Source organism: Lepisma saccharinum, chromosome 28 (genome assembly GCF_977018435.1).
Source record: "Lepisma saccharinum chromosome 28, izLepSacc3.1, whole genome shotgun sequence".
Lineage (NCBI taxonomy): Eukaryota > Metazoa > Arthropoda > Insecta > Zygentoma > Lepismatidae > Lepisma > Lepisma saccharinum.
Genome location: NC_139256.1, coordinates 29,332,710 through 29,357,207, shown reverse-complemented (window position 1 = coordinate 29,357,207; position 24,498 = coordinate 29,332,710). Strand labels below are relative to the sequence as shown.

Below are 24,498 nucleotides of genomic sequence, written 5' to 3'. Positions count from 1 at the left end.
AATTATGTTGTAGGACTCATAAGTATTTGGCAAGCTTTGAGACTGAAGTGACTAAGGATGAGCAACTTGTGTCACTGGGAAATGAACCTTTAGAAATTAATGCCGCCTTTGATACTGGAAGAACACGACAAACTACACATGTTACTTGTTGCTTGTATGTCACTCAACTGGGTAGTTTTCTCAACTGTCGGTTGTTCGTGCTGCACAGTGAATGTATTTTGACAGGCTGGAGAGGCTTGTGTTGCCTGTTTCTTGTAACTTTGGCGGGAACTCCTGTGTGGCATGCCACTAGTCATGTGTCATTTGTAGCTGGTTACTTGTTCCTTCAGTCTGAAAACACCCCTAATACACATTTTAATCATTAAGGGACCCTGGGTTTATTCCTGGTTGGGATGCACTTCACTGGTCCAAATCCCACTTTTACTTGGACATCCACTGGAAACTAAGTGCTATGTTTTCCCCAAAAGTGTAAATAACTGCTTGAGTTTTGAAGGCGGAGCAGAATAGTTAACATAGCATACTACGATGCCAGAGGTCCCAGGTCTGAATCCCAGCCTGGTCATTGTGAGTGTGTCTATTAATTTCATTATATCATCACTCATCCTCATCATCACGATTAGCCAAAAGTGGCTGAAAAGATGCACTAAATAACTAAAATCACACTATGTGTATTGGTTATGTGCATGTTACTCACTATTTATAAACAAAAATACTTTAGAGTATTGAAATTGGTCTACTTACGTAAGTGAGTATGTATTCGTATGTAAACTACGTTTTGGAAGCTTTACTGCTTACTTCTTCAGGTGGTCAAGTACACCGTAGTGGTGGTTTTAACATGTTTTATCGAGAGTTTTAAGGGTTTTTATAACAAAGGTAGTTTTAATTCTGTATATGTCGAGCACTATGAAGTGTTTTTAACCCAAACCTTTCACCTAGTATCCTCGCATGACACTTCTCCGATGTGGCTTGATGCTCCGAGCCTAAAATGCGACCACCTGAAGAAGGAAGCAGTAAAGCTTCCGAAACGTAGTTTACATACGAATACATACTCACTTACGTAAGTAGACCAATTTCAATACTCTAAAGTATTTTTGTTTATCACACTATGTGCCACGAGCCCCTCCCATCTTCTTTGACACCCATACACGTTCAACTAAACATCCACTCCTGAGTAGCTTTTCTGTGCATAAAGACTCAGAATATAATTTTACCCTTTAATTGTATGATCAAAAGCTCAAATATAATAAAGAAGTAAAAATTTAATTCTGTATAATTTTGCATATACACCTCTTTTATTCCTGACAATAGAATTTGGTTTCCTTAATTAATAAAAATTACATTTGATATTTTACAGGTGCAATTTGATACTCCAGTGTCAACAGTGGAACATCCCAAAATTAATGAGTGGCTGACTCTGGTTGAAAGGGAGATGAGGGTTACCTTGGCATCTCGTCTATCACAAGCTGTGCAGGACATCAAGCAGTTCAAAGAAGGTGCCATTGACCCTCAGGCCTACATGGAGTGGTGTGACAAATATCAGGTAATTTCAAATCGGCACCACCTTGTAGGGTTTGTTTAGTTCACGCAAATTTTGGAAATCTTACATTTTTGTGCCTGCTCCTTCTCTTTTCGACAAAGAGGTGGGAACAGTCACGATTTATTATTGCTTGGATGATTGGACACTCTACCAAAGTTCCCCCGGTACGAGTCCTGGCCTTGGTATGGGTGTTAGATGTGAGTGTCCCTTCATCAGTGTCATATAATTATCACACAACCTCATCATTGCGATTAGCGATAAGTGGCAGAAAACCACCGTAAAACAACAAAGATACAATGCTTGGATGCATAGGCGTAGCTAGAACTTTATATTTGGGTGTGCACAAAGAAAAAAATGAGGTCTTGTACCTTTTTAATAGCATATTTGGAACGCAATCACTTGGCTCTTTAACGGCACTGATGTTTGTAAAGGAATATAAATTCACTAAATGACAGTGTTGAAAATATCTGAATATATGTATTAGAAAAAAATCAAATTGCATAGAAATTACACACACACAAAATGTTCATAAATGTTACAAACAAATACATCAAAATACACGTCATCTATAACAAGAGACGTCTGTCAAAAGGTACAATGTTCTTAACTCATCAATAACTTTATTTACATCAATAGACGAAGCTTTTTCCTGTTCCACAAATAGCAAGAGCAGGGCTTCCAATCTATCCTGCCTCCGAGTTGCTCTTAATTTAGTTTTAACTTGGGTAAGCTTGGAGAAAGCTCTCTCACACATGCAGCTTGTGACGGGTATAGAAGAATGTCGCTGCAGTACAGAGTAGAATGCAGTAATTATCTTCTTTCTCCAATGACATCAAAAGATCGAAGAACTACAGACACTCGTTTCATCAGCGATAATGCACACGTTTGTACCAAGTATGACATTTTCATCTTCTTTCGAACTGCCGCTTATTTTCTCTCTTATTGAAATATCTGTCTTTAATTCTCTTCGGCACACCCCGTAGCTACGCCTATGCTTGGATGTCTCGAGAATAATAAACCTTTCTAACAATAACCCATCTAAAATTTAAACTGGCAACCAGCAATAACACTAACATTAATTGATTTTTTTTTATGTACGCATTTCTTGCATTGTAGAACTATTTCTCTTATAGTCTCACAAGCATAAAAACACAGTTTTGTTGTGACATTTCAGGAGAACTAACTAGTTAACTAAAAATAAATGTCTGATGAAGGAAGCATGTGTTTTTATGTTTGTACCAACCGTAGGCTATAAGAGAAATCAATTTTACTTTAATTGACTATGGTGATGATTTCATTTTGGCTTTAAAGGAGGGAAGGGAAAGATCATCTTTTGAGACATCCAAGGGGGGAGGGGAGTCATTGATCATTCATAAATTATTCACATACTTAGAACTATTTGTTAATCAAAATCAATCTTTATAAAAACAATTATTGTTTTCTGCCTTGAATTTTTTTAGATTCACCTTGAAAACCCAGAATTGTACTTGCATTTTATCTGAATCCTAGAGAAAGCTACCTTGCAGATGTTTATCATGCAGCACAAAATTGTATAATACGTATTTAATCTAATGAAATTTATTTTCAGGCACAAATTGTTGTCTTAGCTGCTCAGATTCTCTGGAGTGAAGACGTGGAGGCTGCACTGCATCAGATTGCAAATTCAGGAAACAACAGCATGGCACCTCTGGAACAGGTCTTAGCACAGGTCGAAAACACCTTGAATGTTCTGGCAGATTCTGTTCTCCAAGAACAGCCAGCACTTCGCAGAAGGAAACTAGAGCATTTGGTAAGCACTTCTTTTTTCTTTATTCTTAATATATTTCATTGGGAGATTCTCTTTTCATGTTTTTATAAGGTTCCTTCCTTGATATCTTATGTTCCTGGATTAGACATTTTTGTGTATTACACAGTCATTCTGCATTGTCCAGTGAAGCAAAATACTGTAAAATGTTTTGGATTTTACATTTTCCTGCATTTAAATTTTTTTCATATTTGTTCTCTGATAAACATAAAATTGATGTTCCACTACATAGTTGAAGAAGTGCATATAGGGAATTAATTTAGTGGTGGATTATTATAAAAAAGTAAAGTGCTCCCCTATGCTTTGCAGTTCTCTTTCGCCGGGATCGAACCTGGCTCTCTTGCATGGTAGTTAGATACCCTAAAAACTAAGCTACCGCAGCTATATTATAGAATAGTAGATTTGTGACAGGGTTTTTAAAGGTCCAAGAACTTATTTAATTCCGGTCCAGGAGAGAGAATCAACAAGTGTAAATGGGTTCCGGACTGTAAAGAACCTTTTTATCTATAAAGTATTTCAATTCAGTCCAGGAACTATTTTTGCAGCTCAATTTAAATACGGTCCAGGAACCTTTTTTTCGGCTCAATTTAAATTTGGTCCAGGAACCTTTTTTTCCGGATCAATTTAAATACGGTCCAGGAACCTTTTTTCTGGATCAATTTAAATACGGTCCAGGAACCTTTTTTCCGGATCAATTTAAATACGGTCCAGGAACCTTTTTTCCGGATCAATTTAAATACGGTCCAGGAACCTTTTTTTCGGCTCAATTTAAATACGGTCCAGGAACCTTTTTTTCGGCTCAATTTAAATACGGTCCAGGAACCTATTTTCCGGATCAATTTAAATACGGTCCAGGAACCTTTTTTCCGGATCAATTTAAATACGGTCCAGGAACCTTTTTTTCGGCTCAATTTAAATACGGTCCATAAACCTTTTTTTCGGCTCAATTTAAATACGGTCCAGGAACCTTTTTTGCGGATCAATTTAAATACGGTCCAGGAACCTTTTTTCCGGATCAATTTAAATACGTTCCAGGAACCTTTTTTCCGGATCAATTTAAATACGGTCCATGAACCTTTTTTCCGGATCAATTTAAATACGGTCCAGGAACCTTTTTTCCGGATCAATTTAAATACGGTCCAGGAACGATTTTTCCGGATCAATTTAAATACGGTCCAGGAACCTTTTTTCCGGATCAATTTAAATACGGTCCAGGAACCTTTTTTCCGGATCAATTTAAATACGGTCCAGGAACCTTTTTTCCGGATCAATTTAAATACGGTCCAGGAACCTTTTTTTCGGATCAATTTAAATACGGTCCAGGAACCTTTTTTCCGGATCAATTTAAATACGGTCCAGGAACCTTTTTTTCGGCTCAATTTAAATTTGGTCCAGGAACCTTTTTTTCCGGATCAATTTAAATTTGGTCCAGGAACCTTTTTTCCGGATCAATTTAAATACGGTCCAGGAACCTTTTTTCCGGATCAATTTAAATACGGTCCAGGAACCTTTTTTTCGGATCAATTTAAATACGGTCCAGGAACCTTTTTTCCGGATCAATTTAAATACGGTCCAGGAACCTTTTTTCCGGATCAATTTAAATACGGTCCAGGAACCTTTTTTCCGGATCAATTTAAATACGGTCCAGGAACCTTTTTCCGGATCAATTTAAATACGGTCCAGGAACCTTTTTTCCGGATCAATTTAAATACGGTCCAGGAACCTTTTTTCCGGATCAATTTAAATACGGTCCAGGAACCTTTTTTCCGGATCAATTTAAATACGGTCCAGGAACCTTTTTTCCGGATCAATTTAAATACGGTCCAGGAACCTTTTTTCCGGATCAATTTAAATACGGTCCAGGAACCTTTTTTCCGGATCAATTTAAATACGGTCCAGGAACCTTTTTTCCGGATCAATTTAAATACGGTCCAGGAACCTTTTTTCCGGATCAATTTAAATACGGTCCAGGAACCTTTTTTTCGGCTCAATTTAAATACGGTCCAGGAACCTTTTTTCCGGATCAATTTAAATACGGTCCAGGAACCTTTTTTCCGGATCAATTTAAATACGGTCCAGGAACCTTTTTTCCGGATCAATTTAAATATGGTCCAGGAACCTTTTTTCCGGATCAATTTAAATACGGTCCAGGAACCTTTTTTCCGGATCAATTTAAATACGGTCCAGGAACCTTTTTTCCGGATCAATTTAAATACGGTCCAGGAACCTTTTTTCCGGATCAATTTAAATACGGTCCAGGAACCTTTTTTCCGGATCAATTTAAATACGGTCCAGGAACCTTTTTTCCGGATCAATTTAAATACGGTCCAGGAACCTTTTTTCCGGATCAATTTAAATACGGTCCAGGAACCTTTTTTCCGGATCAATTTAAATACGGTCCAGGAACCTTTTTTCCGGATCAATTTAAATACGGTCCAGGAACTTTTTTTCCGGATCAATTTAAATACGGTCCAGGAACTTTTTTTCCGGATCAATTTAAATACGGTCCAGGAACCTTTCTTCAATGAATCAAAACACAACTTGGATTGAATTTAAATAGTGCGAGAAATAAGGCTCCAGTTGTGTTACGGAACCAAATAGAACCAATTAGTATGTATGGATTTCTGAATAATTAACAATCCCAGGGTTGTTAATTTTTAGGAAAGTGTAAATAAATTCAATTCCCGTCCGGAAGAGAAAATCAGCAAGTGTAAATGAGTTCTAGGCCATAAAGAACCTTTTAATGTATCAAGTATTTACATTCAATGCAGGAACCTTTATTTCTGGATCAATTTAAATATTGTCCAGGAACCTTTTTCCGGATCAATTTAAATTCGGTCCAGGAACCTTTTTTTTAATGCAAGAGAAGTTGCATATTTAGACATTTACTTTTTTAAAAAGTATGGATATTTATAGATATATATAGATTGGTAAAATAATCGGTAATTTTACCGATATGCCGATATCGGCCAATACCGATAGAGTACCGATTAATCTGTCCCATCCCTAATAAATGTATTATTGATACTATAATTGTTATATTTTTTTTATAAAGAATTTATTTGTTAAGGATATGTCAATATGTGGCAAGTATTACATAAAAGCCCACCGTTTATGTCTCTTTTCAAAAGTCTGTTTCTCTTCAATTTCCCTTATCATTTTTACATGTGAAGTGAGTATTCTAAAAATTTGATTAAGTTGGATTCTGAGCCTAATGTTAGCTATTATTTAGTGACCTAATAACACACATGTTTAGAGACATAAGATGCCCTAAGTGCTTTAGTCTGGAAAATTTTGCTCCTTGCTCTGGAAAAGTCGGGAATTTTTTTTAAAATGAAATTTTACACACCCTGATTATTAGACCCTGGATTTTTATGTAGTATAAAAGTATAAAATATGTACATAAATATGTAACAATAATTGATAAAATATGTACTTTAAATATGTGTTATCAAAAGATGCTTAACAGCATCTTTCGATAAATAAAAGTTCCTTTTTAATTTAGACTTGGCAGTTAATATTAGGTGACCATAAGCATTATGCGTCTCATTGATTAGAAAATGTGACATCATGTGAGCTACTGGTTTTGTTCATATTTGAGAGATGGAAAATGTAGGAAAAAGGATCAACATAGGAAAAAAAATACGAAAATATGTTGTTTTATGTAAAGTAGCACATATGTAAAATATGTAATATCCTGGCAAATATGTAAAATTATGTAACATAAAACTTATGCAAAATCATGTCAGTTATATAATTCGATACCATTTTCCTGTTCAAGGTATGTATCTAGAAAGGAATAGAATATGTAATTACATACAAATCCAGGCTTTACTGGTTATATTCTATTTGTTAATGAATGACCTAATATAAACTTATACCTGAGGGTTCTTAATGTTGCATTATATTGTGCTGTTTATATTTTTACAAGCCATAATTTATTTTTTAAATATTTTCCAGATCAATGAGTTTGTCCACAAGAGAACTGTTACTCGCCGCTTGACGCAGAACAAAATTTTAGGACCCAAAGCTTTTGAGTGGCTGTGTGAGATGAGGTTCTATTTCGACCCTCGGCAGACAGACGTTTTGCAGCAGCTGTCCATCCACATGGCCAATTCCAAGTTCAACTATGGCTTTGAGTACCTAGGTGTTCAGGATCGCCTCGTGCAAACCCCACTTACGGACAGATGCTACCTGACTATGACACAAGCTCTTGAGGCACGGCTTGGAGGATCTCCGTTTGGTATGTATATCTCAAAGAGTTTTGACATTTGTGTAATGCGTAGGGGCTTGCATATATTCATTTTTTGACTAAAACACAAAATGTGAAACAACACATTCTAATGTTAATTTTTAATGTTTCTGAAAGGTGAGAGTTGCATTTTCCTACCTTTGTCACGAAATGATGCGAAATGAATTGCAAAATGTGAAATAGACTCTTAAACATGAAATGAGTTTATTTACCGACTCAACACTTTCTGAAGTTTGAATTATCCTGTAAGTTATGAAATTCACGGACAATCGATATTCTGCTGTAAATATTTGAGAAGCAAGAATGGGCCCCTTTATACAGGAATAAACTTAATACTCTGGTAACTACATAAAAGTTCTATTTGAAGGGTTATGTTTATTTTGTAATAAGTGCAGTTTTAAAATCAAATTTTGGATTATGTTCATAATTTTAAAACCAAAATGTCATATTACCGTATATACGGCTTTTGATCCATTTTTTTACCGCTATAACACCAAAATTTTATTTTATTTACCGCTTTTGAACCCGAAATTGACTGTTTTTGTACCAAAATATTTTTTTTTATTTACCAAAAACGTATGCCTCTAGTAATGGTTACATTTTATTAAGAGCAATAATGTGAAAATAATTTGATTTATTATTATTATTTCTTAAGGGTTGAATAAATCTTGTTGAATAATTGCAAAAGTTCCCTTTTAGTGACTTTCAGAGTTACATGTGTTTATTACTTATGTAAATACTTAGAGAGCTAATGGCCAGTATCAGTGATGTCAATTCATATATAATCACAGAGTGTGGATATTCTGATAGGTGTGCAAAATATAGAATTTTAATTAATTCTACAACAGAAAAGTTGTGATACATGGAATGTGAATAAATTCCACGTATTTTCATATTCTGATTATTAAGCAAAATTTAATGTGGCACATTTCCCATGTAATATGTATATTAATATAAACTGGACTGAACAGTTTTCAACTATTACAATGCCCACATGTGAAAATTAATTTTCTCACTCGTAAAATATTACTTTCCTTAAATTTTCATCATACGTATACATGGAGGTGATATCAAACTACAAAACATCCAGAATTAGACAAATTAAGAAAAACAAAACTTAGTGGAAAAACTGTTTTATTTTTTCAGGGTACCAAGATAAAAAAGTCACGAAAATAAAATTGGGCTTCTACTATATTTTCCAAAATAATTGCAAAGTAGGATTTTCATTCTTTTTATGTCCTTATTTTTGTGTGTGTGTCTTGTTTCTTCCTTACAGGTTCCCCACTGGCCTGGATATTCTGAAAAACTATGAAAAATCAAGGAAAGCAATTTAAAAATTTTAAAAATATAAGAAAAGTCAGGAATTTTGAAAGCACATAAAAAGTAAAAGGAACTCAAGTATTTTGTACTTGCCTGGATTTGGGATTTAATATAAATCGCATTTTTTCCTTTCAATCAGCCTCTTGATGGAAAATATTCTACATATTTTTTTTTTGTTCATTTATTTGAAAATGCTCAATAAACTTTGTTCTCTTGAATAGCTAGTGCAGTTTGACCCTTCAATGCGGGGGCAAATATCCTCGGTTTTGCCTTAACACCGGGAGCTACGAGTTATACCTGGTTTTGTTCAGTAAAGATTGCACTATAACCATACAGTCCAAAAACCCTAATATTCCTTCACCAAATAGAAGAAGAAAGTAAAGCCATATTTTGTTCAAATAAAATTTTAATTTTGGCATTTAATGGTTAAAAGTAGGGATGTGACGAAGCTGAAAATTTACCGATGCTGATGTACTCACCGATAATTTTTGGAACCTTTGCCGATATTTAACCGATTCCGATACATAAGATTATTAAACAGAAATGGGATGTTATTTTCTTCATGACAAAAATAAATTTGGTATGTACATTTCTATTGCATATCATATGTATATTCTTAAGAGATGCGAATGTACATTTGCATCTACAAAAGGTTATGTGAACCTAGAGATTTAACATTAGTACACAAGCAGTTCATTGAAATGCAAAATGAATTCCTGTTCTGCCAGATTCAACTTCAGAAATTAGAGATTTGGAAGCACTTCAGGAAGTAACGTACTTCTTCTCTTATCGCAAATCTGTTCAGCAACACTGAACACTCAATCACTGAATACTGATGCAGCAGGTATGCTCAAGTATTTTCTCAGCACTTGCTTCAGGTTTGAATACTCATTTTTGAATTTCCAATACAACAGCAGATCCTGGTTCAGCAATGTACTGTTTTATTTCCGATTTATAGTTAGGTTGATCCTCTGAATGAGTTTGCAATAATGACGAATCATAACCAAATTTTTAATAAATCTTACAAAACTAGAATATAAAACTGTAGTATGATCTGTACCGGTTTAAATATCGGATTTTTGCCGATACCGATGCCGATATGTCAATTTCGGCCGATTTTCATACATCTGTAATCGGCTTCGGCACATCCCTAGTTAAAAGATTATTAGCATAGTAAAGCACCACAGAATAGTCTCGAAAGTTATTTTAAAATTGCCTGGAAAATCAGAAAAGACTGGCAAGTATTTTTGCTAAAATGAGCCTTGCCTACCTCTCTACCTACAATACATTGGAAATGTTTGTGTAGTGTAAGGCGAGATAAATATTAATGTTCCACATTATTCTTGCAGGTCCTGCTGGTACTGGAAAAACAGAGTCTGTGAAAGCACTGGGACACCAGCTAGGAAGATTTGTTCTGGTCTTCAACTGTGACGAAACATTCGACTTCCAGGCTATGGGGAGAATTTTTGTTGGTCTTTGCCAGGTAAGTGATTAGAATGAGATCAATCTTGTGGAAACATGTAAAACTAGGCAGAAGTTGAAAATTGCTGATAAATTCACGCACATTTTTGTGGTGAATAAAAAAATTAAAATTTGGGAACAATTCAGTACATAAATTACATTTTGGTGTTTTCACATTTAATTTGTGAACTTCTTATGTAATAAGAAAAAATATTCCTAATAAATACTGTATATTACTTACGTGAAATTTAGAAGATTTCGTACTTCCGCGTTGCACAATTTAATGGTTCAATCCTATTAATTTCGAAGATCCACTGTCTTCATTCACAAAAGGGTACGGCGTTTGAAGCGGAGATGGTACCGCATCACTACCCTTTTGTGAATGAAGACAGTGGATCTTCGAAATTAATAGGATTGAACCATTAAATTGTGCAATGCGGAAGTACGAAATCTTCTAAATTTCACGTAAGTAATTTTAAACCGCGTTTACCGCAACCACCATAAATACTGTATACTTTATGAAATGCTTTGTAAATGAAAAAAATGAATATAAATTCCCTTTTTTTCCTTGGAGGTGAGATAATACAAATTAGGGATGGGCCGATATGAAATTTGGGCCAATACCGATAAAGTAACGATATAAAATTTACCGATACCAATAACCGATATTCTACCGATACGATATAAAATTAGAAATGGTTCTTGAAGAACCTGAAAGTTTCGTTGACCTCCTTAATAAATGTGTGTTTCAAGGTGACTGCAGACATTTACTTTTTTAGAAATTAGCGCATGGAGATTATCCATAAAAAATACAACAAAATGGCAGAATTTTGCACTAAATTATCGGATATTTATCGATATATCAGATCGTTAAAATAATCTGTAATTTTACCTATACACCGATATGCCTATATCGGCCGATACCAATAGAGTACCGCTTAATCGGTCCCATCCCTAATACAAATGCATAATTTTCTTAACAGGAGTTTTACACAAATATGTAATTTGATTAATTTATATAGTTATTGTAATATTATAAAGGTTTAGTATGAGAAATTTTGTGTTTCTGCATTGGTAACACTGGTCTACGTCCATTTTGCTGACTGGAGGCTGATGGTTGTTCTTTAGTAATTCGGGGGTGGTAAATCCAAAACCGAAATCCGTTTTTTTCTATCACGTCAGGTTTCGGAGGAAAATAGAAAATTATCTAAGATTAGGGATGTATATTTAGAGCAATGAAACAACGTAGTCCGTAAAGAGGTCACAAGATGGCAGCACATGGAATATTATAATGAATATTATTTCAATCAGTTATTCGAGCATTGTTATCCCCAAAACAAAGGACAAATATTACTGACATTGTAAGGAAAGCATATAGTGCATATTTCAGAATTAAATTGGGTGACCAAGATAAATCCTGGGCACCTCATAAAGTATGCAGGACCTGTGTAGACTAAAGGAAAGAAATATGTTAGCGTCTGGAACATGTATCGGGACAGAGAGAGGCATCTATTAAGATATTTTCAAAGGGACGAAGAACTTGTCTATTGTACAAATGTGAAGGGACTAATTGAAGCTATGGGATGTACGTATAATGCAGAAAAATGGAGGCTTTTTATTGATAGCTCGAAGAGGAGTTTGAAGTGTGTGTTGCTGCATAATGGCAATAAGTTAGCATCCATTCTGTTGGCCACTCCGTACATTTGAAGGAAATCTACGAAACAATGAAAGAACTGCTTCGAAAGATAAAGTATGCAAATGACAGTTGGCTTGTGTGCGGAGATCTCAAGGGCATTTCAATGTTACTTGGTCAACGAGCAGGTTTCACGAAATATCCATGCTTTTTGTGTTTATGGGACAGTCGAGCAAGGAACGAACATTGGGTACGAAGACTGTGGCCTGCTAGGAAAAGCTTTGAAGTCGGGGCGAAAAACATCCAGAACAAGCCGCTTGTTGATCCTAAGAAAGTGTTACTTCCTCCACTGCACATTAAGTTGGGATTAATGAAGCAGTATGTAAAAGCTCTGGATAAGAATGGGGCTTGCTTTAAATACATTTGCTCAAAATTTCCTGCATTGACGCATGAGAAAGTCAAAGCAGGTATTTTTGATGGTCCTCAGATAAGGATGCTAATGAAAGATGAAGAATTCTTACAAACAATGAACCGCACAGAGAAAAATGCATGTGTGCCTTTTCTGATGTCATTACAAACTTTCTTGGAAACTTCAGAGCGCAGAACTACGAGGTTCTAGTTGAAAATTTGTTGGTGACGTTTCAAAAGTTAGGAGTAAATATGAGTGCCAAGCTTCACTTCCTGCACAGCCACTTAGATGTATTTCCGTCCAATCTTGAAGAACAGGGCGAACGCTTCCACCAAGACATAAAAACCATGGAGCACCGATATCAGGGGAGATGGAATGAAAACATGATGGCCGACTATTGCTGGTGCTTGCAGCGTGACGTTCCTGAGGCCACCTACTCCAGAAAATCAAAGAAACGAAAATTTTTGCCTAAGTAGGTATGCATGTTGTGCTATTCTGTGGTGTATGTTAAGTTTAGCATAAGTACAGGCATCAGGTGTTGACCGAATGTGCTCGTGAAACAAATTGATCAATTTGCCGGAATTGCCTAAAACTTTTTGTCCATTAAGAACTCCCTATTGGGAAAATAGAAACGTATGTTTGTAAACAACGTGACGTGATACTCTGCATGGGCATCTGACTACGACGCAATCTCTTTGCAAGTGCTGTTGGAATGTAGCCGGATATAATTTTCTGAAAATTTGGAAATGTGACTTGTGAAACAATGCAACTTAATATCTGTTATCAGCTACGCCACCTATTTTTAGTCCTATTATTTCATTATGTGCAGATATCTATATGGAAAATTGTTGGCGTTTAGCCCAGTATTATAATATTGTGAAAATTTTCAAATGTGATTTGTGAAAAATTGTGACGTGATACACTTTTTCTGACTACATATTTGGAATCAGCGACCTCAAATTATATAGAATCAGTTAAAATATCTAAGTCAGCAGAAAAAAATATTTCATATGTAGACCAGTGTAATTAATCAGAAAAACTATCAAATTAGCAATGTGGAAACACTAAATTTCTCGTACACAATAGTAAATCCATGTTTATAGCATCCATCATGAATTATGAAGGTTATTCTCTAAATGTATATTTTGCATCACGGAAAGTAAAGTTCCAGAATATGACATAATTTGCAGGATAATGAAGAATTAGGAAAAGAGATAAAGCTCTACTAAATTTAATTTTGAAGATTTTATTTCACTTGGTGTAAACTAACATTATACTCCACTTCTATTTAATTTCCCATCAAAAACGAAATATGTTTGTTTCTATTGTGCGCACTCATGGTGAGGGTCAAAGTGCCACACCTTCTTCAAGATGTTTGAAACTAGCAATAACTCTTCAATTAGCATAAGAGTAAAATGCAATCCCCTTGCTTCCTTTCCTTTGATGTTGAAACTTACAGCTCGGATCTTTGTGAGTGTCATTTCATCATATCACTCACCCTTATTGTTGCGATTAGCCAAAAGTGGCAGAAAAGGCTAAATATAAAAAAAATCAAAATCAAATCAAATTGTATTTCCTGATGGTTAGTGTGTAATTCATGGCTTTCTCTATCCTGTTTGAGTAGGGTGTCTACCAGTGAAGAATTTCAAGAAATTATGCTAGTGGTCAAGATTTTTTTTTTACGTTAACAGTGTATTTACATTGTTATATAACTACTAGGATTTGTTAAAATCGAATATTTGGAAATCTAAAATTGTATTGAGTTGTGGTTAGGATTTGTTCACTTCATTTCTTAAGAATTACATTCTTCTTTGCGTGAAGTTTTAAATAAAGTAATTTCCCATCCAGGATGAATTCTGAAGCATTAATTTTTGCATGCATTACTAGATGCACATATTTTTGGTAAATAGAAAAGTAAAATTTCTGTACAAAACAGAGTCAATTTCGGGTTCAAAAGCGGTAAATAAAATAAAATTTCGCTGTTATATATATATAGCGGTTAAAAAGCGGTATATAAAATGACATTTTGGTTTTAAAATTATGAATATAACTCTAAATTTGATTTAAAAACTGTTCTTACTACACAAAATAAACACATCCCTTCTAATAACGCATGCATTTATGTCATTACCAGAATATTAAGTTTATTCCTGCATGAAGGGGCCCATTTTTGCTTCTCAAATATTTCCAGCAGAATTAATCAATTTTCCGTGAATTGCATAACTCACAGGATACTTCAGAAAGTGTCGTGGCGGTAAATACAACTCTAAATTTCGTGTTCAAGGGTGTATTTCGCATTTTGCAGTTCATTTCACATTATTTCGTGACAAGAAAGGGTAATAAAATGCACCTCACATCTTTCAGAAACATGAAAAATTAACATTAGAATGTGTTACTTCACATTTCGTGTTTTCGTCAAAAACTAAATATGCATGCCTCTATGCATTACTAATTAAATCCAAGTTAAAGTACATCTTCAGTTTTCCCTTGTGGTAGGAATTTTTTCATTGAATAAAAATATCTACTTTCTTAATTTTGCAACGATTAAATAAATGTTAAGAAAAGAGAAAAAATAGTCAAGAAATAGGAAACAAAGGTCAAGAAAACGTCTAAGAATATGGGATTTGTTATTTTGGTAGACACACTGTTGAGGCACATAGTGGTTTGTATCCCACTTGATATTGTGGGTCGAGTCTGGATTAACCTATCTGTACCTAAAGTGAACGTAAAACAAAATTCAAACTCGTAACCTTCTATATATTAGAGAAATAAATATTAGCGTAAATTGTCAACATTGTCTAGATATATTTCTGTATTTCAGGTTGGTGCGTGGGGCTGCTTTGATGAATTCAACAGACTGGAAGAAAGGATGTTGTCTGCTGTGTCCCAGCAAGTTCAAACAATCCAGGAAGCATTGAAGTCTCAGAAAGATGGAAAGAAGGAAGGGAGTGAGTATTGGTGTAATTTCAATTGCGCTTTCTCCCCACATCCATATTGAACTTCAATATTACATATGTGCTTGCTGAGGTTAGATTTCAACAAATATGCATTTGTATGCCTCTTTCAAAAGCAAAAATGACAGGAGATTTTCTTGAAAAGGTCATATGTGAATGTGTCAAAATGCTGAGTAATCTTTCATATTGACATTTAATATAAACTGTTTGTAGTTACGCAAACAGTCTACAACATAGGCACAACTATTATGGATAGGGTTAAGGGGGGGAGGGACGGTTACGCACCAATTGTGCATTTATTTCAATATTGCCCGAATGGACACCGCTACTAGAAAAACCCTGGGTGTATCAAGAGTATGAATTTCTCTCCATGTTGCAAGTGGAAGCATTTTTTTATGTTGATTATTAAGCTGCACACGATATTTGAAAAATATGATGAATAAGAATTTTCGGTATCCCGTGTATTCCTTATGGGAAATCAACTTCAACATCAAGTTACGCCTAATCAAATGGAAGTTTCGACTTTTCCACTTGTCAAACACATCTTCGAACTGCCCTCTTTCTGTTGATATAATTTTCTATTCCATCGGAAGTTTGATATTCCCAAGAGAACAAATCAGATAATACCCCCCATAAGCCCAATGCATTTCTCCTTGCCTCCTGGCAGTGTTGCCAAACCTGATGTGCATAAAAGAGCTAAATTTCACCTTAAATGAAGTTAAAACTGACTTTCAAGGACCTAGATTTACGAAGTGCTTCTTAGAGTAATGTTAGTTGTCAAAGGCGTGGGGCACTGCTGTTACTGTTAACTCTAAATTGGTGACAATTTATTCTTAGTTTTCACCATCTAGATCTGGTGGCATCACCCATCTCATGGTTGTATAAAATCGAAAATAAAGGATTCCCTGATAACAATATTATGTCAATTTCACGTCAACACGGTGCTATGAAAACAGTAGCAAGAGGTGGTGGCGCAACGCAACCGATATAACAATATCACGTGACGTGCGAAGTGTATACTCATGTCAGAAGTTGGTCTATGTGGGCTACAACCAGTGATGGCATCATAGTGGAGCACAGGGGCATGCACCCCAGTTCACAGCCAAACGAGTGCACGAAAGAGCCAGACCTGGCTCCAAGAGAGCTAAGTTGGTAACACTGCCATGGGGGAAGAGCTTGGGAAGATCCCAGTGGAGACTGCCCTGCATGTCCTTAAACTGATACCAGTGACTGACCCATATTGACGCTTGAAAATTGTCATCATTAAAAGTTGTTTAAAACCTTGATTAATATTAGTGTGTAAGTGTTCCACTCCAATTATATTCATCAACTTACAAAGAATTTTGCTTTTAAAGAATTAAATCAGAATATTGAAATACACATGATGGAATCAAAAAGTCTAGTTTTGCACTCAAAACTGGCACAAAGTAAAAGAAAAAAACTTCGAATTTTGCATAATTTCCAGGATAATTAGGCACCCTGAAATTGTTGTATGCAATTTTTGTGAACCCCTTGAAAGATGAAAATACTGGAAAAGTACTGGCTTGTATTGTTAAATAAATTCCAACCCGATACTTTCTGATACCAATACAATACCAGTAGCATCGCTGTCTTCATTAAGAACAATATTAAGTTACATATGCAGAGTTAGATAGTCCATAGGTTTGATATCCAGTAGAGGTTTATTTCAGTGGTCCAGATCCCACTTTAAGCTGTATATCCAGTCCCGATTTTCTTATCGGAGCATAAAGTTGACTTAAAATACACTTTCAAGAGTGGTTAAAGATGATCCAATAGAGAAAGAAGGATTGTCGTTTTCATTAATACTTGAAAACCTTTACTTGTGAAAAACACTAAGTTGCTGACCAAGGCAGTTTATCAAGATAAAAAACATTTAACAGGTAACGTTTCAACCCTGTATCAGGGTCTTCCTCAGACAAAAAAAAAAAATATTCGTCTGAGGAAGACCCTGATACAAGGTTGAAACGTTACCTGTTAAGTGTTTTTTATCTTAATAAACTGCCTTGGTCAGCAACTTAGTGTTTTTAATATGGAGACAAGGCTTAATTATATTACAATTGGACACTTTACTTGTGGTGTATAAAATGTTTATAATTTCTTGATAGGGTTTAAATTTACAATGAAATTAGTGTTACAAGGTGTCTACTCTCTGGGAATTCCAGGAATTATGTATGAATTATTGGCTCTGGAAAATATCCCTGAATTATGCTGGACTTCTTCACCGTAGACGTGAAAATTTAAAATGAAACCGAATTCACTCAATTCATTAACTTTGTTAGTGTCCTTTGCAGAACAATTTATCTAACAGACTGAAGATTATTGCAAGATAAGATATTTTGAAGTTGATTAGGTAAATTTGCATTTGAAATTCTTATCCAATTAACAATTTTTTGTATATTAGTATATCCCCTAACAATTTTTGATTTGTTTTTGTAGGTGTATTTGGAGTCTGAGTATGTGAAATGGCAAATTTAAACTTCACACCTTAAATTAAATATTTTAAATATATCTGTACCGTTTAAATGAATGTAATTTTGGGATACATTGGAGTCTCATACTTTTTATATTCTTCATATATTTGTTTGTGTGTGTGATTAGAGGCGATAATATGTAAGGTTGAAACCAAGAAAACATCTGCTTGTACTCCTGAATTTGTGGAAAGTTGGCCTTGAAAACCGAGAATTATGCTTGAATTTTATCATGATTTTAGACTGAGATTTTAGATATGGCAACTAAAATCTCATATTTGGAAACCTTTGGACTTATTACACAAAAATGGTAATAGATCCATGCTTGCTTAAAATCAACATTTGATGTAGAAACCCAATAGTTCTTATAGAGAAGGAAAATTTGAAAGGGTCTCCTCAATGATGTAGTCATAACACTGTAATGTAATGAAGTGGTCCCAGCTTTGATCCTCTTTTGAAGGTACATTGTTCCAGATTAATCTGTTGGGTCATAAAGTGTACTTCAAACAAACTTTGACTTTTGAAACTTTGGATAAGCCAATCAACTTTACCATATCAATCAACAGGGGTTTCATTCTGTAATGATGAGTTTCATTTATGTGACTATTGTAATATTATCAAGTGTATTCCTTTTAAAGAAATATATTTTTCATCCCACATTTTGCTGCTGAAATAAAACAGGACATCCAGACCCTGGTAAGAATATCAGCAATAAGTTCTTAATATCATGTTTTAAGTGTGTATTTATTCAGTGATGGTTTTTTTTTGACAGAATATGGTAGAAAACTTTATTTTACCCCCTTTTGAAACTGAAATTCCTAAATGCATGTCGCTTTTTTTGGCTCGCTAGAAAGGAAAAACTGTTTTTTTTTTTTTAACTCTCTCTGCATCGAAGCATCTAGTTGGTTACATGGTGCAACACAGAGTCGTCTAGTTTGTTGATTTGGAGTCAAGTTGTGTATTTGGTGTCTGCACCATTTGCACTACCTTCCGGACCAGTGTATGTGTGGTGTATGGCCACGTGCTGAATACTAACTAATGAAATGACCGTTTAAAGCAGCAGATAGGCATTTGTTGAATGTTCTGAACTTGAGCACCGCTTTCAGTCTAGTTGGTTGAACGTCATTTCCTTGCACTACCCTGACACTGGATACATCTGCACTGCACAGTGTCAAAAAGTGCATTGAACTAGATGGGGCTATTGCATTCATTGCTTAATATTTTCAAGTTTAAAAATGAAAAACTTTGAGATTTCAAATTGACGGCAGAGTTCATCAAGTTCTCTTATGCTCGTCATTTATGTGATTTTCCAGAATACATAACTTTGAGTGATCTGACTTTCATTATTGTACAACATGGGAATTTAATGGCAGCATTTTAGTGTGACCATGGATGTTATGGTCACTCAGTTAAGTGTGTTTGTATTACTACAAATTCTCACATCATAGTATTGATGCTTTCTGGAGTATTTTGTTTTGTGATAAAGCCAGTTCATTTGGATAAGATGGAGATCATGGTAGCAAGTGGATAACAACATAGCTGGTCACAATCATCCATCATCAAGTATTATTCACTTTTATCCTTAACTTGTAACTTTTACTTAGTTTTAATTCATGTGCATTTCTCTTCCTTGATGAAGAACCCAAGCAAGTGAAAATTTGGGAAAATTTACGTGTCTACACATTAGTCCTTGTACAGCCAACAGCAAAGGTAATATGTAGTAATTGTCCATCACTATTTTCATTCTTTTTTACTCTACATTGTATATTGTTGAAGGAATTGAATTCTGTTGATGCTAAGCAGATGTTATCCTCTGCTTACTGCTTAGTAATGTTTTTATTTCAGTTCATGATCATCACATCGTGGAAAACAGACTGAAAGTGGTGTTGCACTATTCACTTTATCTTACTTTTGCAGTTGAATACACATTTTCATGATGTTACTCATATGTAACTCATCCATTTTGAACACTCGAAAAATGCATGTTGTTAGTTATCCCTTGAAAATAATACATCATATATAGTATATTATTCATCCCCCTTGGTAGCCCAAAATTTCACCTATGGTGATATCTAATTATCATAATTCTTTACCCTAGTAATTTTGTGTTGCAATGTTGCTAATTTTTTTTATTAACCTAAATTTGCTTGCATCAAAATGACAAATTATCATTTTGTGAACTGCTCAACAAAATGTATTTCTTTTCTCCGAAGGCATCACAGTTGAACTGGTTGGCAAACAGGTGCGTGTGTCACCAGACATGGCTATCTTCATCACCATGAATCCTGGATATGCTGGAAGATCCAATCTTCCCGACAACTTGAAGAAACTGTTCCGATCCTTGGCCATGACCAAGCCTGATCGACAGCTGATTGCAGAGGTCATGCTTTTCTCACAGGGATTTAGATCGGCAGAAAAGTTAGCATGCAAAATTGTCCCATTCTTCAAGTAAGTATTATTCTTTTAATAAAACAAACATCTAAACAGTACCTATGTATGAGATCTGTTCGAAAAATTCCTGATCTTTTATTGCTTGCTTTGCCTTAGAAGCTATTCAGCCTCAAAATATAGTGGAACCCCATTATAAGTTCCTAAATTTTACATTTTCCTGCATTATACATTTAATCTCGATGGTCTCAAATTAGGAAAATGTTATAAGATTTTCCTCCATTTTGCATTTCCCCACATATTAAGTTTTTGTAGCTTGGTCCCCTGAAAAACATAAAATCGAGGTTCCACTGTATTCCTCTTCATCGTGCATACGCCATTGCCAGCATTAGGTCCATTCATCAAAACATTATGGAGTGTTTCTTTTCAAAGCCTGCACAATGCCATACATTTTCCTTAACCTAGTCAGTTGACTTAAAACACCACCCTGTCAATGTTATTTTCACTTTCACGAATAAAATGAAGACTACTAGTGATAGATCGGGCAAGTAAGCAGGATGTGAAATGACAATGGTCTTGTGTGTTTCACCAAGAACAGTCAGATTATTAGCACTTTATGCAAATGTATTGTCAAAATGAAACATCCTCCCTTCAAGCAATTCAGCGCATTCCTACATTTTCAATGACTGGCAGTTTTGGAAATATTCAATCATGAACCACCTCATAAACTTTAAAACTGTAGTTATAGCAAATGACTTCTCTAACATTTCCAACAATTTTATCAGCTTAGAATCTTGACAATGATCTTGAATGGACATCATTACATACTGAAGCTCGGCCATTTCTTAAACATTTCCACCACTCATTTCTTTGAACCTTGTTTCAAACCTTACTCCCAACTTTCAAGATTTTAATTTCCCAAATTCCAATCTTGTGAATATTGTTAATTCCAGAGGATTCCACACATGTTGGCATAGATTCTGCGAGATGATTAAACATAGTATCATGTTGTTTTTGCTAGACTACTTGCCAGTTTTGCTAGTTGCTAGGTTGAAAAGTAGTTACATTGCACTAGAAACGGTTTGAGGCATGCTAATTCATATGTTGAGAAACTTTCTGGCCTCGTATAAAGGGGGGAAAAATGCTTAACATTATTACCCAGCATGGAACCCTGGATGAAACCTGTGCATTGTACTGTGCCATAAAAGCAGACAGGAGATACATTCTCAAATCTCTTCAGTAGTGGAGATGATGTGATCAGCACTATGATCTAACTGCCTTCAGTAATTACACAAAAAAATAACAATATGCTTGATCAATTCTCTGTTAAGATTTGCTTCATAAAAGTAAATGTCATACTTATGATCAAAAATCTATAATTTTGCACATGAAATATTGATCTGAAGGAATATTCATGTGGAAGTTAATGCAGAGCATGAATAGTCAGAACTTCTCTATTTTATTTGAAATTTGGGAAATGCTAGTGACAGGCAATACACATTAAGTACGAGGGGAAGTCATTAAATAACAGGAATTTTATTCTAAACTTCATGGAGATTTATGGACAAGGAAAATTTGTATTTCGGGGCTGAAAATGGTTCCTTAGCAGCAACATGCCATAAAGGTGTCATGACAATCGAGCAGTATGCACCTGTGCAGTAGCTCGTACATGGCCACTACACTGTTGACTTGCACAGTAGAAGAGCAACGAAGTGTTATTCGTTTTTGTGGTCAGAGAGAGTGCAATCTACAGCAGAATGAAGGTTCAGTACGGAGACAATTGTTTTCCTTTGTCAACTTTATTAAGAATAATTTATGTAAGTGATTAGTATCCACTTATTTTTATTATTGGTTCTGACACCCAACTCATTATCAGATAAGTAAATACCAATCACTTACATTATTTACTCTGGCCACGGTGGCTCAGTCGGTAAAGCGTCTGACTACCATGCTCAAGGTCCCGGGTTCGATCCCCGGCCGGTTCAAATCCGGCCCACCCAGCGTCGAATAACATGGGTACCTGGGGGAAACCCTGGGGGGTAAAGGCGGTCAGGGGCGTGATGCTGATCACATCACCCCCACTCACGACCGGATCAAGAAAGTGTGGGGCGTTACCCCCACACCCCCTATACGCCTTCAAGGCATGGTGCTATGCACAGGGGAACACTTTACTTTACTTTTACATTATTTACTTTCAACAAGTGTTTTGGTTCATCAGTAAAATTGCCAATCAATTTTTGTTATTGGTGCTATATACATAGAAGTATAATTCGTATATATATATAGGATAAAGGAGGGCAACAAGGGCTAAACAAAAAGTGAAAGAGTATAGAGGAAACACTCACCAAACACAGGAATACTTCAATTTTCGTGGCAGCTACTGCATCTTCAAGAGTAGAAAAAATATTATATTTATTTGGTTTTACTGCTGGAAAACAGTGTACATGCCTAAGACATATGACACATACGCAATATTACAATGAAAAGGAAAAATAAATTAAATGTGTACAAAATGAAAAATATAGTGAGAAGACCAATTTCGTTAAAATAAAAAAAATACAAATTTGAAAAGTACAATGTAATCACATATATACACACACACAAACACACAGACACAGACACACACACACACATACACAGGAATATGATGAGAAATAGTGCCAGAAGGGCGGAAAAAGAAAAATAATGATGTAACAGTAAACACTTACCACACAAAAAGAAATACGTTGATATTTTGCGGAATGTTCCTCCACCCAGAACTCCGACCTCACAGTTGCCATCCATACCAACTGCCAAAACACCACCTTCAACAGCTGTTTCAGTGTTGCCATTATCCATCTTTTACCTCGTTGCCATTATCCATCTTTTACCTCAACTCACTCACAGAAACGTCTTCCCGCAGCCGATGGGATAGGGCCTATATATCAGGCATGCACGCCACTATACCCCTCTGATTCAACCTAGCCAACCAATAATCCTTTCCCCTCCTTCCTGAAATCTAACTACCCACCACCCACTATGCAGTAAACACTGGTGAAAGTATGTTGCATTCCTTACCTATCAACTGTTTCTGGCAACACTGTACCGATGCTACCGTTAGTATTCTGTACTATGTGACACTGTGCTATCTCTTTCTTCCATGAAAATTCTGTATATTCCGCGATATTTGTGTTTTAAGTGTTTACTGTCTCCTTTGTCATTTTTGTATATATATTGTATGTACAGAGGTTGTTCGCTTTATATCCGACCATTTTTGACGGGTACCCACCTTAAGAGATACCGCGCCGCCACCACCGATCATGTTCTATTGGACCCCCAGCATTGTGGACTATCGCCCGGCATCGCAGTTTCCACTGCAGCAAGCTCCGGTGCAGGACAGGCATGGGAATTCTGTCCCACTCCTCCCTGCAAGCTTTCCATTGGACTGGCATCTGACTTTTCACAGGAATGTCTTCAAACAGAATGACACGAATTCCTAATTCCTCTGCCATTTCCTGATAAGAACGTAGTGATGTTCTGGCGGTATGACTCAAAGCCTTGTCCATATGGATCATCACCTGGTTCGCGCCCATTTCATACAATTGTGGGATGTCTCTCCGATAGATAGGTGTCAGAATGGAGTCTTGGAAGTATCTGGCATTCACCTTCACGTTTTCGTCCACCTTGCGTATCATCAACTTACCCTCATATCCGAATCCCGTCACAACCATAAAGCCACGAGGGAAACTTTCCCTGCACTGATGATTTTCATACAGTTTCCTGCAGTTCGTCTTTCATTTGGCAATGTGACGCGGTAGAAGGTGGTTTACACTGCTTGCAGCCTTTTTCCTGGTGGTTTTCGTTGGTGAATGTTTCGCAAGGAGAGCCTGTTGTGTGTAATGGGCCACAATAGCTTTTGCAGTAGTCACCCTGAGTGTTAACCCATTCACCCGACACTGTTTCACAATGCGTACGTATGAAAACTTAGCATGGAAAAGGGCCATTACATAACCCTCCCAATACCAGTTGATTTTTGGTGCCATTTGATATCATTCACTATTAACACTCACACACCTACAAGGTCAGACACAACACTACTCCCGCCAGCAGACCCATAGTTCCAGCATGATATGCCAGGTGGCAGCACCGAATCGAAAATGGTCGGATATAAAGCGAACAACCTCCGTATAATCTTGATTTTGTGAAGTAAATGTTTAAATATAGATTATTTTTTTTGCCTTTTTGTTAAAACTACTGTTGTGTAAGCTTATG

The 24,498-nt window shown here is 35.8% G+C and overlaps 1 protein-coding gene across 4 annotated transcripts in view; it reads left to right on the top strand.

Annotated features, from left to right (window-relative positions):
- Window positions 1-24,498, top strand: part of Dhc64C (dynein heavy chain, cytoplasmic) — a 244,593-nt gene that overhangs the window by 105,531 nt on the left and 114,564 nt on the right. For all 4 annotated transcript variants that reach the window (XM_083114055.1, XM_083114054.1, XM_083114053.1 and 1 more), the window contains 6 exons: window positions 1,355-1,540; window positions 3,126-3,326; window positions 7,302-7,584; window positions 10,263-10,396; window positions 15,238-15,364; window positions 20,073-20,307. In XM_083114055.1, the coding sequence (XP_082970181.1) occupies window positions 1,355-1,540; window positions 3,126-3,326; window positions 7,302-7,584; window positions 10,263-10,396; window positions 15,238-15,364; window positions 20,073-20,307 (1,166 nt within the window). The remainder of the gene's footprint in view (window positions 1-1,354; window positions 1,541-3,125; window positions 3,327-7,301; window positions 7,585-10,262; window positions 10,397-15,237; window positions 15,365-20,072; window positions 20,308-24,498) is intronic.